Source organism: Jaculus jaculus, chromosome 9 (genome assembly GCF_020740685.1).
Source record: "Jaculus jaculus isolate mJacJac1 chromosome 9, mJacJac1.mat.Y.cur, whole genome shotgun sequence".
In the NCBI taxonomy this organism is placed as follows: Eukaryota; Metazoa; Chordata; class Mammalia; order Rodentia; family Dipodidae; genus Jaculus; species Jaculus jaculus.
The window spans coordinates 81,972,331-81,989,248 of record NC_059110.1 but is presented as its reverse complement, the minus strand read 5'-3'; the positions used below and the strand labels follow the sequence as shown (position 1 = coordinate 81,989,248).

The 16,918-nt window shown below is 46.2% G+C and overlaps 2 protein-coding genes and 1 pseudogene across 8 annotated transcripts in view; 1 reads left to right on the top strand and 2 right to left on the bottom strand.

Annotated features, from left to right (window-relative positions):
• The window catches only part of Smg6 (SMG6 nonsense mediated mRNA decay factor), a 304,470-nt gene extending 303,137 nt beyond the window's left edge, over positions 1–1,333 (bottom strand). The window contains exon 1 of one of the 2 annotated variants that reach the window (XM_004667845.2): positions 1,169–1,333. In XM_004667845.2, the coding sequence (XP_004667902.2) occupies positions 1,169–1,256 (88 nt within the window). In that variant the 5' untranslated portion in view covers positions 1,257–1,333. Of the gene's footprint in view, positions 1–663; positions 949–1,168 lie in introns of those variants that run through there. The other variant, XM_045158342.1, reaches the window with a different exon arrangement.
• Srr (serine racemase) overlaps positions 842–16,918 on the top strand; it is a 22,353-nt gene continuing 6,276 nt past the window's right edge. Inside the window, exons 1-3 of one of the 6 annotated variants that reach the window (XM_045158346.1) lie at positions 842–965; positions 8,404–8,618; positions 13,663–13,834. In XM_045158346.1, the coding sequence (XP_045014281.1) occupies positions 8,515–8,618; positions 13,663–13,834 (276 nt within the window). In that variant the 5' untranslated portion in view covers positions 842–965; positions 8,404–8,514. Of the gene's footprint in view, positions 966–1,404; positions 1,558–1,812; positions 1,829–8,403; positions 8,619–12,762; positions 12,906–13,662; positions 13,835–16,918 lie in introns of those variants that run through there. The other 5 variants (XM_004667846.3, XM_045158347.1, XM_045158351.1 and 2 more) reach the window with 5 other exon arrangements.
• Positions 10,994–12,468, bottom strand: LOC101593844 (annotated as a pseudogene).

Genomic DNA, 16,918 nt, shown 5'->3' with positions numbered 1-16,918 from the left:
GTTAAGGTACTACTTGGAAGCTGAGAGTGGTGGCACACCCTGCAATCCGAGCACTTGAAGGGGTGACATAGGAGGATTATCCCAAATTCAAAACTAGCCTATGTACTGGAATATTAAGTACATTGGCACTTGACCAGAAGTGTCATCAGGCCATATCAAAGCAGGCTGGGCCTGGTGCTACACACCTTTAATCCCAGCATTTGGGAGGCAGAGATAGGAGGATCAACATGAGTTCGAGGCCACCCTGAGACTACGTAGTTAATTCCAAAGGTCAACCTGGGACTTTACCTCGAAAAAACCACAAAACATAACAGACCACCCCCCCCAAAAAAAAACACAACACTGCTCGGGCATTTTCAGAAGTTTAGACTCTACCAAATATGAAAAAGATGAAAGTTTCACCTCAGCACCCTCAAAAACAACTTTGTAACTGACGTTTGGAGACCTCTACTTTCTAGAGCACATGTAGACAACAGCCTGATTAATCAAATTACATTGACCAACTGAAACCAACCACGCACCTCTAGCTACAGACACTAGAGAAGACAACTATTATAAACTACACATTCTACACAACGACACGGGCTAAAAATAGAAAGGGAGGTTAGACTCCATAATTTTTCTTGGAGCAAGCGTTCTCTGATCAAAACTGCTCCCACATACACGCCAGAGGCCGACCCAGGAAGGAGGCAGCTCGGAGGTACAGGATCCCTCCAGTGGCGTAGCTTTAGAAGCCAGCCTGGGGCGGAGGGGGGGGCGGTGAGCAAGGAAATCTCAGCCCGCGTAGGCTTCCTCCTCCATTTCCTCCGCTCCTCCTCTCCCAGGCCAAGCTAAGGTCCCGCACAGGAAAGATTCTTTACGGAACCGTGCGCCTCGGGGCCTCCGCCAGACACCAGCCAGTCTCTCTCAGGACTGGGGCTCCTGGGCTGGTGTGGAGGACGGAGCCCGGGGGAACAGTCATCGCGGTAAGAAAGAGGACGGAGGAGGGAACTCGGACTGGGTTTCCGGGGCGGCGAACCCACGGCGGCCAGCAGGACGCCCGACTGGCTGTGGGAGGGAAGAAGGGGCGGGGGCTCGAGAGCGCCGCCGACGGGGCGGGGAGGAAGTAGAGGAGGAGAGGGAGGCGGGGCGGGCAGGCCCGGCCCAGGAGCTGGGCGGCGCAACTCACCTCTGCTCCCGGCCTGCGGAGCCAGGGTGGCCAGGATCCCTCGCAGTTCCGACGCGGAGATCCGCACACGCTCCAAGCCCTCCGCCATCTTCGCGGCGGCTGCTACAGCTGCAGCGACTCGGCCACCGCCGCGCGCAGCCAGGAAACCACGACGGACGGGCGGGCGGCGCGCGCTCTCCCACTCCCACCCTTTGCCCCACCCCCTTCTGCTTGCCCTACCCCGAACGACGGTGGCCGCACTGGGAGGAAAAGCTGCGAACGCACGTTCTGAAGGGGCTGTGCCAGAGCGTCGGCTCTGGCCGCCCGGGCGGCCGCTGCGCGTGCGCAGAGGTGTAGTTCTGAAAGGTGCGCGGAAGCTGGAGGTGCGGACGCTGGGCCCTAGAAAGGAGGTGAGAGGTGGGGTGAGGTTGGGTCGGGGCTCGGGCGCCCCAGATTCGGGGGAGCTTTCGTGGCTATGTCTGCGGGTGTTGTCGTGGTGTCCACCGAGAACATTTGTTGGCCTGGTGATCGAGTTATTGGAAGCACCAACACTCCGGTCTCGTCCTGTCATTCTAGGCCCCAGGTGCCCTACCACGGGCCCGGATTGCGGAGTTTGAAGATCTTCTAACAGTGGTTATGATGCCCATTCTTTTTGTTTTCTTTTGTTTTTGGTTTTCCGAGGTAGGTTCTCACTTTAGCAGAGGCAGACCTGGAATTCACTCTGTAGTCTTAGGGTGGCCTCGAACTCACGGCGATCCTCTTACCTCTGCCTCCCAAGTGCTGAGATTAAAGGCGTGTGCCACCACGCCTGGCTATGATACCCATTCCTAAGATAAACTGAGTCTCAGAAAACAAGTCAGTACATAATTGAATAGCAGGAGACAATCAGATTTTTCTTTTTTTTCTTTTTTCTTTTCGAGGTAGGGTCTCACTCTACCCCAGGCTGACCTGGAATTCACTCTGTAGTTTCAGGGTGGACTCGAACTCACCGCGATCCTCCTACCTCTGCCTCCCGAGTGCTGGGATTAAAGGCGTGCGCCACCACGCCCGGCAGATTTTTCTTTTTTAATGTTTCATTTATTTACAAGGAGGGAGAGGCACGTGCGCCAGGGCCTCGAGCCACTCACAGCAAATGAACCTCTTTCTGCATCTAGCTATATGTGGGTACCGAGAAGTCGGTCGTTAGGTTTTGCAGGCTCTCTCCAGCCCCCAGTCTTTTCCTTTAGGACAAATTTATCCCAAAGCGTCCTGACTAAAAAAATATGACATACAGTCTCCTTGGCTCTTGCTGAGGGAAGGAGTTGTGTGCACCTAAAACAGGAGGAATAATCAGTCGATCTAGGAATTGCTTTTTATGTTTTTTATTGTTGTTTTTCGAAGTAGGGTCTTACTCTAGCCCAGGCTGACCTGGAATTCATTTTGTAGTCTTAGGGTGGCCTTGAACTCATAGTGATCCTCCTACTTCTGCCTTGAAAGTGCTGGGATTAAAGGCATGTGCCACCACGTCAGGCTGATCTGGAAATTTCTTTTTTTTTTCTTAGTTCATAATTTTTAAAAATATTTTTATTTATTTGAGAGAGGGAAAGAGGCAGAGAAAGAGAATGAGTGTGCCAGGGCTTCCAGCTGCTGCAAAGGAACACCAGTTACTTGTGCATCTGGCTTATGGAGGTCCTGGGGAATTGAACCTGAGTCCTTTGGCTTTATAGGAAAGTGCCTTAACAGTTAAGCCATCCCTCCACCCCTGAATTTTCTGAATTTTTTAAAACAATTCTCTGGATCTCAGGTGGGTCCCCCCCCACACACCTTTAAAAAGCAAGAAAATTATTCCACTTTCATATTGAAATTTTAGAAGACATAACATCAATTTAAGAAGGAAAATAATTTGAAACAAAAACCTTAGGATAAACACAGCATCAGGCTTTCATTTGCACTGCTGACATACCCTGGAATGCCCATACACACATGCAAATACATTTTGTTTGTTTTTTCCATTTTTTTAAAGATAAGGTCTTATTCTAGGCCAGTATGACTTGGAATCCACTTGGTTAACCCAGGCTGGTCTCAAACTCACAGTGATCCTTCTACCTCTGCCTCCCAAGTGTTGGGATTAAAGGCATACACCATCATGTCCTGCAGGGAAAAAGTTTTTGGTTTTCGGTGTAGGGTCTCACTCTAGCCCATATGAACCTGGAAATTGACTATGTTCAGGGTATCTTCAAACTCACAGTGATCCCTCCTGCCTCTGCCTCACTTGAATGTTGGGATTAAAGATATGTGTCACCACAACCTGCTGAAAAAAAAATTTTTTTTAGAGCTGGGCATGGTGGTGCATGCCTTTAATCCCAGTACTCAGGAGCCAGAAGTAGAAAGATCACCATGAGTTTTGAGGCAACCATGAGACTACATAGTGAATTCCAGGTCAGCCAGAGATACAGTGAGACCCTACCTGGTGTGGGAGGTGGGGGAGGGAAATTAATTGGTATGCATCTGTAGAACCCAGGTATATGAAAAAATGAGGCAGGCAAGAAGATAAGTTGGACACAGGAGTTTGAAGTCTAAAAATAAATAATTTTTTTAAAAAGCAAAAGGGCTAAGGAGATGACCCAGTGATTAAAGGTGCTTGTGTACAAAGCTTGCCAGCCCAAGGTCAATTCATTAGTAACCTCAAAACCAAATGGACAAAGTGGTGCATGCATTTGGAGTTCATTTACATTGGCAAGAGGCCCTAATGTGTTCATATTGTCTGCCTCTCTGTCTCTCTTTCAAATATATAAAAATATTTTTAATTAAAATAAATAAAATATTCTAGGTATGGAGGCTCATAGTGAGTTCAAGGCCAGCCTGGTGCCTATAGAGTAGAGCAAGTTTTAGGTCAGCCTGGGCTAGAATGAGACCCTACCTTGAAAAAAAAAAAAGAAAAGAAAAGGAAAGAAAGAAAGGAATGCTAACAACTTGGATTTTTTTCCCTAAGATTTTATATATATGCAGAGAGAGAGGGAGTATCATGGATTCTTTACAAATTAAAGTTATGAAAACATTGCATAGCATAAATCATGGTGTATCTTGAAAGAAATTTTGTAGCATTTGTGCTTTTAGTATTTAAAGCTAGTAAGATCAATGGTCAACAAAGGTAGAAAAAGACTATGGGAAATAAAAAACAAAATTGGAATGTACTTTGGGGCTGGCATGGTGGCACACACCTTTAATCCCAGCACTCAGGAGGCACAGGTAGGAGGATCGCCATGAATTCAAGGCCACCCTGAGACTACAGAGTGAATTCCAGGTCAGCCTGAGATAGAGTGAGACCCTACCTCGAATAAAAAAAAAAAAAGAAAGAAAAAGAAATGTGCTTTAAATAAATTGAGCTTACTTTTCAGAATAGATACTGAAGTAGACACATTTTTCTAGGAAAAAATATAATCTTCGATGCTTCATAAGCAATTCAAATCTAGTTCAAATCTCTGATTTTCCTCAAATACTTGTCTCTTCGTTAGTCATAAATCTCAAATACAGCTGGGTGTGGTGACACATGCCTATAATGCCAGGACTTGGAGGATAAGGCAGGAAAATCCTGATTTTGAAGCTATCCCAGGCTACATATGAAAAAAGCCTATCCCAGAAAATTACACAGATTGAGAGCAACAGTGCTAGGAATGTAGTTCAGTTGGTAGTGTCCATGTAACAAACCCCTGGGTTCAGTGCCCAGCACTGCATAAGACCAGATGTAGCATGCATTCCTCTAATCTCAGCACTAACTCAGGACGTAGAGGCATGAAGATCAGAAGCTTAAGGTCATTCTTAGCTACATGCAGAGTTTGAAGCTATCTTAGACAACTTGGTAAGAGCCTTGGGAAGGCAGCGGTAGGAGGATCACTGTCAGTTTGAGGCCTCCCTGAGACTACAAAGTGAATCCCAGGTCAGCCTGGGCTACAGCAAGACCCTACCTTGAAAGAAAGAAAAAGAGAGAGAGAAAGGAAGAAAAGAAAGAAAGGGAAAGGAAAGAAGAAAGAGAGAAAACAAAAAAATAGAAAAGAGTTGGGGATAGGTCACATATGGAGACTCGTGCCTGTAATCCCAGCACTTGGGAGGATGGGTTAGGGTAAAACCTTGCTTCAAAAAAGAAGCCTGGTCTTCTGGTTAAGATGGCGGCGTAGGGACCACGCCAAAGCAGACTACGGGAAAAAAGCCAAAAGAAACCTCAGCAAAATACACACTTTTACTAAAAAGTGATGTGTATAGGAAATTGAAATGGCAGCAGAGAAGTAGGAGAGATCCAGAGCCCACACGGGCCAGCAGAAGCAGCTCCGGCAGGTCCACGGACTGCGGTGCCTCCGCCAGGCTCGGCTTGAGCCACAGGAAAAGCCAGGTGAAGGGAGTTGCCACTCACACTGGAGCTCTCCACAAAGTCAAGAAACGTGAAGGGAGAACAGCAGTGAACAAAGGAGGAACAGATCACAAGGTAGAAGAACACATGGAACAGCGAGAGAACTAGAGCAGCATTAGCAGCCTCCCCTCCCCCACTGCCAGTGCCCAGCTCCAGTGAACAGAGCAGCAGTCCAAGGACTCAGCCACAGCACCTGGCCAAGCCAATTTGAACTGACAGCCAGACCCAGGCAGGAGCAGAGGTAACTGGGCTTACACCAGGGAAGGGTTTCACCTGGTCACAAGCTGACTTGGAACACTCAACAGATCAGAAATCTTAACCTCCTTGTCAGGATTAAGGGTCTGTGGGTGGGGACCCTAAGGGACAGTTGGAGGATCTGGTTGTCATAATACCTACTCTTGGATAAATACTCTGAGCTGTTTTTCATTGAAAGTATACATTGTTTAGTTAAATTTTAGAAACTGTCTGTGTTTGCTTCCACTCAGCCTACTTGAATACTCTCATAGCAGGCAAACCCAATACCTAGGGTCACTTTTGTAGATACTCTGAGAGTCTTGAGAGCCACACCTAACACCTTAAGCTCCTACCCTGAAGTTATATAACATCAGATTGACTGATACATCTAATAAATACCCAGCTAACTAGAAAATCCAATCATTAAATAATCCAGGATGCAAAAATATATACATTTTAACACAAGAAACACCAAAAATCAAGACAATATAAATCCATCAAAAAGTATTGCATCAGAAATGACCTCCAGTGAGAACAAGTTAGAGAAATGTCTGAGAAAGATTTCAAAAGAATAATTACAAATATGTTCAAAGAAATCAAAGGAATGAAAGAGGAAATCAAAGGAATCAAAGAAAACACAGGACACCAATTTAATGAAATAAAGAGTTCAAAACTAGATATAAGTAAGGAAATAGAAATAATAAAGAGAAGCCAGTCAGAATTACTAGCAATGAAGAATACAGTTAATGAAATAAAAAACTGTAGAAAATCTCACCAGTAGAATGGATGAAGGAGAGGACAGAATGTCTAAGCTAGAAGACCAGGTGGCAGATCTAATACAGTCCAACAAAGAGAAAGACTAATAGAAAAGTATGAATGGGAATTTCAAGATATTCAGGATAGTATGAAAAGATCAAACATAAGAATTCAGGGCATAGTAGAAGGAGAAGAATTTCACTCCAGAGGCATAGTAGGCATCTTCAGCAAAATCACAGAAGAAAACTTCCCCCAAATTGGGAAAGAGGTGCCAATGCAGATATAGGAATCCTTTGGAACACCAGCCAGACAAAACCCGGAAAGAACTTCTCCTCACCATATTATAATCAAACTACCAAACACACAAACCAAAGAAAAAATATTGAAAGCAGTTAAGAGAGAAAAATCAAGCTACCTACAAAGGCAAGCCTTTCAGGATTACAGCTGATTACTCAATAAACTTTAAAAGCCAAAAGGGTGTGGAGTGATGTATTCCAAGTTCTGAAGCATAACAACTGTCGAGCGACGTTACTTTATCCTGCAAAACTTTCACTCAAATATAAGGAGAAATAAGGACATTCCATGACAGAAGCAAGCTAAAGGAATATTTGAAGACAAAACCAGCTCTACAGAAAATAATTGAAAGAATCCTCCATGCTGAAGGAAAAGAAAAGCACACGTATAAGGATCTGAGAAAAAAAAACAAACAATACTCAAATACTAGTTAATACAAGAGAGCAAAGGACTACAAAAAAGAAGCCTGGTGTGGTAGTGCATGCCTTTAAGTCCCAGTAATCAGGAGGCAGAGGTAGGAGGATTACCATGAATTTGAGGCCACTTTGATCCAGGTCAGCCTTGGCTGCAGCAAGACCCTACCTCAAAACAATGAAAGGGAAGTGGGGCAAAGGCCGCTTAGTGGTAAAGCACTTGCCTAGCATATGCAGAACCCTGGGTTCAACCTCCAGTACTGCAAACAAAAATAAGCTTTCAGAGGCTGGAGGGATGGCTTGGCAGTTAAGGCATTTGCCTGCAAAGCCAAGGGACCCAGGTTCAATTCCCCAGGACCCACATTAGCCAGATGCATAAGGGAGTGCACGCATCTGGAGTTCGTTTGCAGTGGCTGGAGGACCTGGCACATTCATTTTCTCTCCTCCTTTCTCTGTCAAATAAATAAATAAAAATAAATGAACAAATTTTAAAAAATAATATTTTAGGGCTGGAGAGATGCCTTAGTGGTTAAGGGACTTGCCTGCAAAGCCAAGGGACCAAGATTCTATTCCCCAGGACCCACGTAAGCTAGATGCACAAGGTGGCACATGCATCTGGAGTTTATTTGCTGTGGCTGGAAGCCCTGGCGTGCCCACAATTTCTTTCCCTTTTGAATAAATAAATAAAAATAAAACTTTTTTTTAAAAAAGAAGATTTCAGAAAATTGTACCACCATCTGGTTCAAAAACCAGGGGTTATCCTTAACATCTCCATCACTCTCCACGTTCAATCCTTTATCAATATATGAGCTAAGATGGAATCATCTATCCAGCATTCTCCCTTTTTCATTTGAAAGTTGTCCTTCACCCCTACTCAGAGTTTATTTCTTTTTACTTTTCTTCTTCTTTCCTCCATCATGGTTTCCTTTTTTTGTAGCTATTTTCCATCTGAAGCAGAAAATTGAGCTAGTTATTTTGCTCATTTCAACTCCTTGTTCCATCCCTACTCCCTTAGGTAGTGACTCTAATGTGTTTGATATATGTCTTTAAATATACATATATCTTTATATATGATGTTTTGTGTTTGTGTTTTAATCTACATAATTGATAATGTGTTATAGATCTCATTTTGTTTCTTTTTCATGTTTCTATAAATACTTCTGACTGTTACATAGTATGTCTTAAATGACCTCACACCCTTGACCACTGGTCCTGGGCCAAGATGGGCCAGAGTCCTTACCCAGCATTTTTTGAACTGAAACCGAGAAAGAAAATCCCTCTCCAGTATGGAAGCCATAAAATGTAAAACACAGGAGCTGTCAGCAGCCATGTGTCCTGCACGATGGAACCAGCTGGTCTGCAGTGAAAGAAGCGCATGCCAAGCTCAGAGGTGAGAAACAAGCATGAAAGCTATGAGTCCCTGGTTACAGCTGGTCCTGAAGCTCCACATTCCTGCCCTTTATGCTTTGGTCAACTATTCTTTGGATTCTATGAGCCAATGAATATGGACACTTTCATCCTTTGCTTAAGTTACTTCAAATTCAGGTTCTAAGCCAGGCACACGCCTTTAATCCCAGCACTCCGGAGGCAGAGGTAGGAGGATCGCTGTGAGTTCGAGGCCACCATAAGACTACACAGGGAGTTCCAGGTCAGCCTGGGCTAGAACGAGACCCTACCTGGAAAAAAAAAAAATTGAGGTTCTAAACATGCTCCATGGCACAATCGATTAGCGTGGGGTACTTATACAAATTAGGGTTCTATCACTTGCAACTAAAATACTTAATTACAACCTATTTCTTTTTGTGTTTGCTTTAATTTTGGTGAAAAAAATGCACATAAGGTTAACTATTTTAAACATTTTAAGTGTATTTTTAAATATTTATTTATTTTACTTATTTATTTGAGAGAAAGAGAGAGATACAGAAATAGGCAGGTAGAGAGAGAGAGAGAAAGAATGGGCACACCAGGGCCTCCAGCCACTGCATATGAACTCCATGTGCATGGGCCCCCTTGTGCATTTGGCTTATGTGGGTCCTGGAGATGTATTTTTTTAGTTAAATGAATTCTTATTGTTGTCCAACTAAATTCCAGAACCTTGACAATTAAACAACTCTTCATTCCCCCCAAATCCTAACCCCTTAGTAACTACTCTTCTATGAATTTGACTACTATAACTATAGGTGCCTCACATAATTTGTATCATGTAGTATGTATCTTTTTTGTGACTGGCTTATTTCACTTAACATAATGTCCTCAGTGTTCATCTGTTTAGCGCATGTCACAATTTCTTCCTTAAGTATTCAATTTTATATATATATCACATGTATAGACATTCTTGTGTTAATGGACAGACACTTTTTTTTTTTTTTTTTTAGGTCGATTTCAGTAGTTTATTTTGAAGACAAAGCAGGGCAAGAGATGGCCATGCTTCCCGCCCCACTGGGCTCAGGGTCAGACCTGGGAAGGTGACGCAGATAGATCAGGTCCATCGTTCAGGTCATGTAAACATGGTTAGTCCTGGGGCCCTCAATTTCCAAGAGTCCTTCCCCCAAGCTCCCACCTGGCAGTGCTGCTGCCCCCCACCACCACCACCAGTGTCTTCCATCTAACTGGACCTAAGGACGACTTGCAGGCCTAGGTCTCTTTGCAAACTGAGCTGTTACCTTAAGACACAAGATTGTCTTCAAGGGTCCTGGGCTGCTTGTCCAGGACTCTACACCCTTCAGGTTGGAGGAAGTGCAAGTGTCCCTTACTTCAGCCTTGGGGCCAGCTGCTGGTTTGCCTGCTGCTGTGGTGACAGGGTGAGACTGGGGTAGGACATAGGTCCCACACAGGATGGCCTTGTGATGAATGCAGTAGGCTGTGCCATGAGTGGCACATGTGGACAGGATGGGCCTTGTGGACAGCCTCCTCCCACCTAAAGAGGGGCCCAGGCGGCCACAATGCCCAGTGAAGGTTCCTCCACAGTCCTCATCCTGGATGACGTCATGGAGAAGCAGGGGTCCTTCTGGGCTGGAGGTCTAGGCCAGCCCTTCGGGTCTCTGGTCTCAGCCACCCAAGAGAGGTGAGGAGATGGAAGTCTGAAGATTTGTGGAATGATCTGCCCAAAATCCCAGCACAAACTTTTGGCACCAGCAGACTCAGCCCTGGGCTTCCACCAAGGTAGTCTTCCTCCTTGTCCCTGGGAGGAACATGAAGGAGGAGATGGCATGGCCTGGTGCACTTTGAGAAGCCAGTACAGAGTGGCTTTGGCTAACCCACAGGAAGCTTCCTCTCCCATTCCTTTCATGGAAGGTGGTCTCAACCCACACCCCCAGCACGGAGCTCCCTAGGGTGATCCACTGCTCTCTGGCTTTGGAGAGCAAGGGTTGGCCCTACATGTGGGGGACAGGAGTTCACCTCAGAGGAGACAAGAGGAGGGAAAAGGAAGAAGGGAGAGGTCCAGGGATGGCAGGAAGAAGGGGAACTGGTCCTTCTCTCAGCTGCTGAGCCACAATAGCCTAGCCAGGAATGGGTTTCCTTCCAAGGAATGAAGAGTTGTTTAATTGTCAAGAAGCCTGGTCCACAGCAGCCACAGAGACAGACATAGATGTGCACACACACTCGTGTGACAACCACATGCACACATACACCCCCCCCCACACCTCACATTCAGACCTAGTGTTGAGAACACAAGCATGTGTAAAGTCAGTGAGGAGGTCTGAACAGCAGGAACCAGGCCAGATGCCCCTTGTCCTTGAGGCCGGACCACTTGGTGCTGTTTCATCTTCCTCCCTCGTTCCAATCATCACATCAGAAAATCAAGTTAGAAATTAAAACATAGAAGCGTCAGGTCATTGGGAATTCTTAGCAGCATCGCCGGTGGGAGCTGCTAGCCCAGCGGGTGTGCTCTGTGCTGCATGCCGCCCCTCTGGGTCCTGGGCTCTGTGGCTACTGTGAGGAGGCTTTGGTGGCCAGGGAGGCCACACAGTGCTGCTGAGAGCTGGGTGACACGCCAGCGGTGCAGCCAAGTCTCTGGTGTGGCAGCTTGGTCGAGCCACTGGCACCCAGGCTGCCTGAATCAGCCTCTGTCTTCCAGGGCGCGTCCTGGCCCTTCAAGCTGCTGCAGCAGCCGGGGCTGGCGCTGCATGTCCGTCCGTCAGCCGGGCTGCCTGCCTGCTCCACTGGAAGCCGGCTGTGCCTCAGTGGGGCCACGTCCCCCACGCAGCCACGCCTGTGCTCTGGCCCTGTAGGATGGTAGCAATGTGGTTCAGGGGGTCTGTGAAGAAATCACGCCCTCGTAGCCTGGAAAAGCATTGACATCAATGACAGCATGCTGCCCTGTCTGGTTGTTGGCTCTCAGATGACCTCGTCACTTGGCCTCTCAAACACGCCCTCAATCTTGTTCAGCTCAGTGAGGACTGATGACGATTCTGGCTTCGACACGTTGTGGCTGTTGAAGTAGATTCCCGGTCTGATGTGCCAGTGGAGAAGTTCTTTAGCGAGGGCCTCTGGACCACCGTGTACAACTCGCCCACCACAAACACCTTGTACAGCACAGCATTGTGGTTGATGAAGTTCTGGACCACACAGGGGGGCTCGATGGCGCTCAGACCCTCCTTGTTGAAGATGATGGCCATGTCATGAGAGTTGGTGCCATGAGCCACTCTGGTTTTGCAAATGAAGGGGAAGGCCAGACCGGTCTGCTCCAGCAGCCGCATGGTGTCTCCACACAGGCTCCTGAGCTCCATGAAGGGCGGTGAGCAGATCCTGTCATCTTTCATGTAGGCCTCGATCTTACGGATGAGCTCATAGGACTTGGAGCGGTTGAGCAAGGTCCTGATGGCAGGGAGGGGGTCCAGGATGATGGTCTTGGGGTGGGCGTCTATGTACTCCTGGAATTAACTATGTAGTCTCAGGGTAGCCTTGAACTCATGACATTCCTCCTACCTCTGCTTCCCAAGTGCTGGGATTAAAGGTATGCACCACCATGCCTGGAACCTGTGTACCAGCTCCAAGGACTGGCTGTCGTTCTGGTCGGCCTCAAGGATGATATCGGTCAGCTTGTGAATGATGACATCCAGGGGGCCCTGCTCCTCGATGGGCCTGCTGAGGTTCAGCTCCAAGACCTCGATCCCTCGCTTCCTGCACAGCTCGGCGAAGGCCTGGAAATTGAGCTTCTTGATTTTCTTCTCGCTCAGCCAGTAGCCAACTCTCTTCCCTTTGAGAAAGGTCTGCATCTTCCTCCTCGGGCGGGGGCACAGCCTGGGTCCCACGGAGGAGATCGCCCGCAGGCCGAGTGCGTGCGGGGCCGGCGCGCCACGAGCCGCGAGCGTGCGGACACCTCCTCCCTCCGGCGGCGGCGTCCCGCCGAGCGGCTCCGGCGCGCGGGCCCGCCGCTTCTGCCCCATCGCGTCCTCGCGGAGAGAAACCCGGCGGCGACGCCCCCCACAACCCCACTCCGCCCGCCCGCTGCGCGGGCAGCCGGGCGCCGCAGGAAACGCCGATCGGACAGACACTTTTTGCTGTGATGAATGATGCAGCTATGGACATGAATGTACAAACGTCTCTGACAAGATCCTGTTAGATCTGCATTGGGTAGTGGAAATGCTGAGTCATAATTCTATGCCCAATATGATGAGGAACCAGGATAGTGTTTGCCACAGCACCTGCATTATTTTACAGTCTGAACAATAAGGTACAAGGTTTCTTCTAAATTCATCTCAACATGCTTTTTTTTGAGATAGGGTTTCACTCTAGTCAAGGCTGACCCAGAATTCACCATGTAGTCTCAGGGTGGCCTCAAACTCATGGTGATCCTCCTACCTCTGCCTCCTGATTGCTGGAATTAAAAGCATGCACCACCACACCCAGCTGTTTTATTATTATTATTATTATTATTATTATTATTATAAGAGAGTGAGAGGTATGGATAAAGAGTCAGAGAATGGGCATGCCAGGGCCTCTAGCCACTGTTTGAGTTTTCCATGAAAACTATAACAGATTTTGAACTATTCATTCAAGCAACTTCACAACAATATTAGAAAAGTAGCAGTGCCAAGAGATGAATGGTGAGTGGAAGAGTAAGCTTTAGATTCAGTAAGCACAAGAAAATTTGCCTGAACTTCAAGTCCCTCTGTAGAGATACTGACATTCCAGTGATGGAGACAAGTTTCTCATAGCACCACAGGCCCCAGGTCTATTCTTGGGTGTTCTAAGTTTTCAGCCTTTTCAGTAAACACATTTTCTCAGTCTTTTTTTTTTTTTTTTTTTTACTTTCTTTTTTTTGCATGTATTTTGGGGGAGCAGTTGCAAGGGAGGTGAGATAGGGTGTCACTCTAGCCCAAGCTGGCTTGGAACTCAGAATTCCTCCGACCTCAGCCTCTGAAGTACCAGGATTAAAGGTGTGGGCCACCACACCCGGCTTTAACCTTTTTCTTACTCCCGGGTTTCAGAACCATGTGTGATCAGTACTGCATCTCCTTTGCTGATGTTGAAAGAGCTCATGTCAACATTCGAGATTCTATCCAGCTCACACCAGTGCTAACAAGCTCCATTTTGAATCAAGTATCAGGGCGCAGTCTTTTCTTCAAATGTGAACTCTTCCAGAAAACAGGATCTTTTAAGGTAAAAATGCCTTTTGTCAGTATATCATGTATGTTTCAAACCCCTTCACTTGATTCTCCTGACCAGCAGATGAGGTAGAAGTGAACTATCTGTGCACAGTTGGGAGTTTGCAGAATTTTCCTTTCAAGTCCTAGCTAGTTACCTAACATAGTGTTGACACTTTCCCTACAATCTGAAAATCCCTTATAATTTATTGTCCAAATAGTTGCTCAAACTAAGACAAATTTGAGAACCAAAGAATTTCTAAAGATTAAACCAAGGCAGTAAGTTAAGCACAGTGGCATGCACCAGCTACTTACAGACTGAGTAGATCATTTGCAGGGTGTGGTGGCTCACACCTTTAATCTCAGCACTTGGGAGACAGAGTTAGGAGAACTGCTGTGAGTTCAAGACCAGCCTGGGACTACAGAATGAGTTCTTGCCTGGGCTAAAGTGAGACCCTACCTTGAGAAAAAAAAAATTTAAGCCAGGTGTGGTGGTGCATGCATTTAATCCTAGCACTCAGTAGGCAGAGGTAGAAGGATCGCTGTGAGTTCCAGGCTATCCAGGGCTAGTATGAGACCCTATCTCAAAAAAAGAGTAGATTCTTATCATGGCGGGGAAAGCATGGCAAGAGCAGAAAACTGGCCTCACATCACATCAGCAAGGAATTAAAGCATTAGGGAGGCTGAGCTGTAACACCTAAAGGCCCATTAGCAGTGATAAACTTCCTCTTTCAAGACTCCACCTCCTAAAGGTTCCCCAACCTGCCCCAATAGCATTACCAACTAGGATTCTGTCAGTTAGGGGACATTTGACATTCAAACTACCACAAGGGCTGGAGACACAGCCTTAAAAACCAAAGCAACAAAAGAGCATAATGATTAAATAGTAGCAGATAAGCCAGGAATGGTAGTGCACACTTTTAATCCCAGCACTAGGGAGGCTGGATTGGATGATCACTGTGAGTTTGAGGGTAGCCTAAAACTAGAGTGAATTACAGTTCAACCTGGACAAGAGCAAATATCCTACCTCAAAAAATAAAACAAAAGGGGGGGGGGGTTGGAGAGAGAGCCTATTAGCAATATACTTGTGCCATCTTGTGTGCATGTGCAACCTGTGTGCATGCATTACCTTGCACATCTGGCTTACATGGAGTTCTATGGAGCCCAACTGGGTCCTTAGGCTTTGCAGGCAAATGCCTTAACTGCTAAGCCAGCTCTCCAGCACCCTGTTACTTTTCTAAAAATATTGTGTGGCTGGAGAGATGGCTCAACTAAGGTGTTTGCCAGCAAAGCCAAAGGACCCAGGTTCTATTTATCAGTACCCACAAGTCTAGATGCACAAAGTAGCACATGTTGTCTATAGTTTGTTTGCAGTGTCTGTGGGCCTTGGTGTGCCCATATTCTCTCTCAAATAAAACAGAAAAAAGCAACAGGTGCTAGGGAAATAACCCAGTGGTTAAAAGCATACGTGATACTGCTCAGCCTCCCCAGTGCAATGATTAAAGGTGTTTGAAGCAATGTCCTTTCCCAGGCAGACCTGGAACTCTCTAACCCCAAACTGGCCTTTAACTCACTTCAGTCCTCCTACCTCAGCCTCATGAGTGCTGGAATTAAAAATGTATGCCACTACATCCAGCTTTCCCTTTTATCTTATTAATACCTTATTTCTATTATATTTTTTTCCTGTTTACATAGACAAACGCTATTATTACAACTGCATAAAATACTTTCCCTTTTTTTCTTTTTTTTTGAGGTAGGGTTTCGCTCTAGTTCAGGGTGAACTTGAACTCACAGCAATCCTAACTCTGCCTTCCAAGTGCTAGGATTAAAGGCATGTGCTACCCCGCCCAGCTAATATTTTTCCTTTAAAAAGATTATTTTTATTTATTTAGAGAATGAGGCAGAGGGCTGGAGAGATGGCTTAGTGGTTAAGGTGCATGCCTGTGAAGCCTAAGGACCCAGGTTTGATTCTCCATGTCCCATCTAAGCCCCAGATGCTCATGCGTCTGGAGTTCGTTTGCAGTGGCTAGAGGCCCTGGTGTGCCCATTCTCTCTCCCCTAGTCTGTCTCTAATAAATAAATATAAAAAAACCTTAAAAAAAATATATAGAAAGAGGTAGAGACGGGGGGAGGGGACCTGTGCTACTTCACCTACCTCTTTTTTGTTTTAAAGATTTATTTATTTTCATTTATTTATTAGAGACAGAGGAGTGGGAGGGAGAGTGAGAATGGGCGTGCCAGGGCCTCTAGCCACTGCAAACAAACTACAGACACATGTGCTACCGTGTGCATCTGGCTTACGTGGGTCCTGGAGAACTGACTAGGTCCTTAGGCTTCTCAGGCAAGTGCCTTAAGCCATCTCTCCATCCCTAGCTCTTTTTAAAATACATATATACAGGGCTGGAGAGATGTCTTAGTAATTAAAGTATTTGCCTATGAAGCCAAAGGATCCAAGTTTGATTCCCCAGGATCCACATAAGCCAGATGCACAAGGTGGTGCATGTGTCTGGAGGCCCTGATGTGCCCATTCGTATTCTCTCCCTCCCTCTCTCTACATCTTCCTCTTTCTCTCAGATATGTGCTTCTTCACACACACACACACACACATATTTACAGCCAGGCGTGGTTACGTATGCCTTTAATGCCAGCACGTGGGAGGCAGTGGTAGGAGGTTCGCCGTGAGTTTGAAGCCACCCTGAGACTACTTAGTGAATTCCAGGTCTGCCTAGGCTACAGTGAGACGCTACCTCGAAAAACCAAAACATGTATGTATGTATGTATATGTATATATACTTGGAAGCTGAGAAAGAAGAGAGAGAATAGGTGCACCAGAGCCTCTGAAAATGAACTCCATCCAGATACATGAACCATTTTGTGTATTTGTGGGTACTGGAGAATTGAATCCAGATAGTTAGGCTTTCCAGGCAAGTGCCTTTATCACTAAGCCAACTTTCAGCTTTTTCAAATGTTTATGTGGGTACTAGGGATTGGACTCAAGTCCTCATGCTTTCAAGGCAAGCACTTCACCAGGTGAGATATCTATCTGTTCAACCCTCCCAGATTGTTTAGTATATAATAAAGTGCTATAGACTGCAGGGGT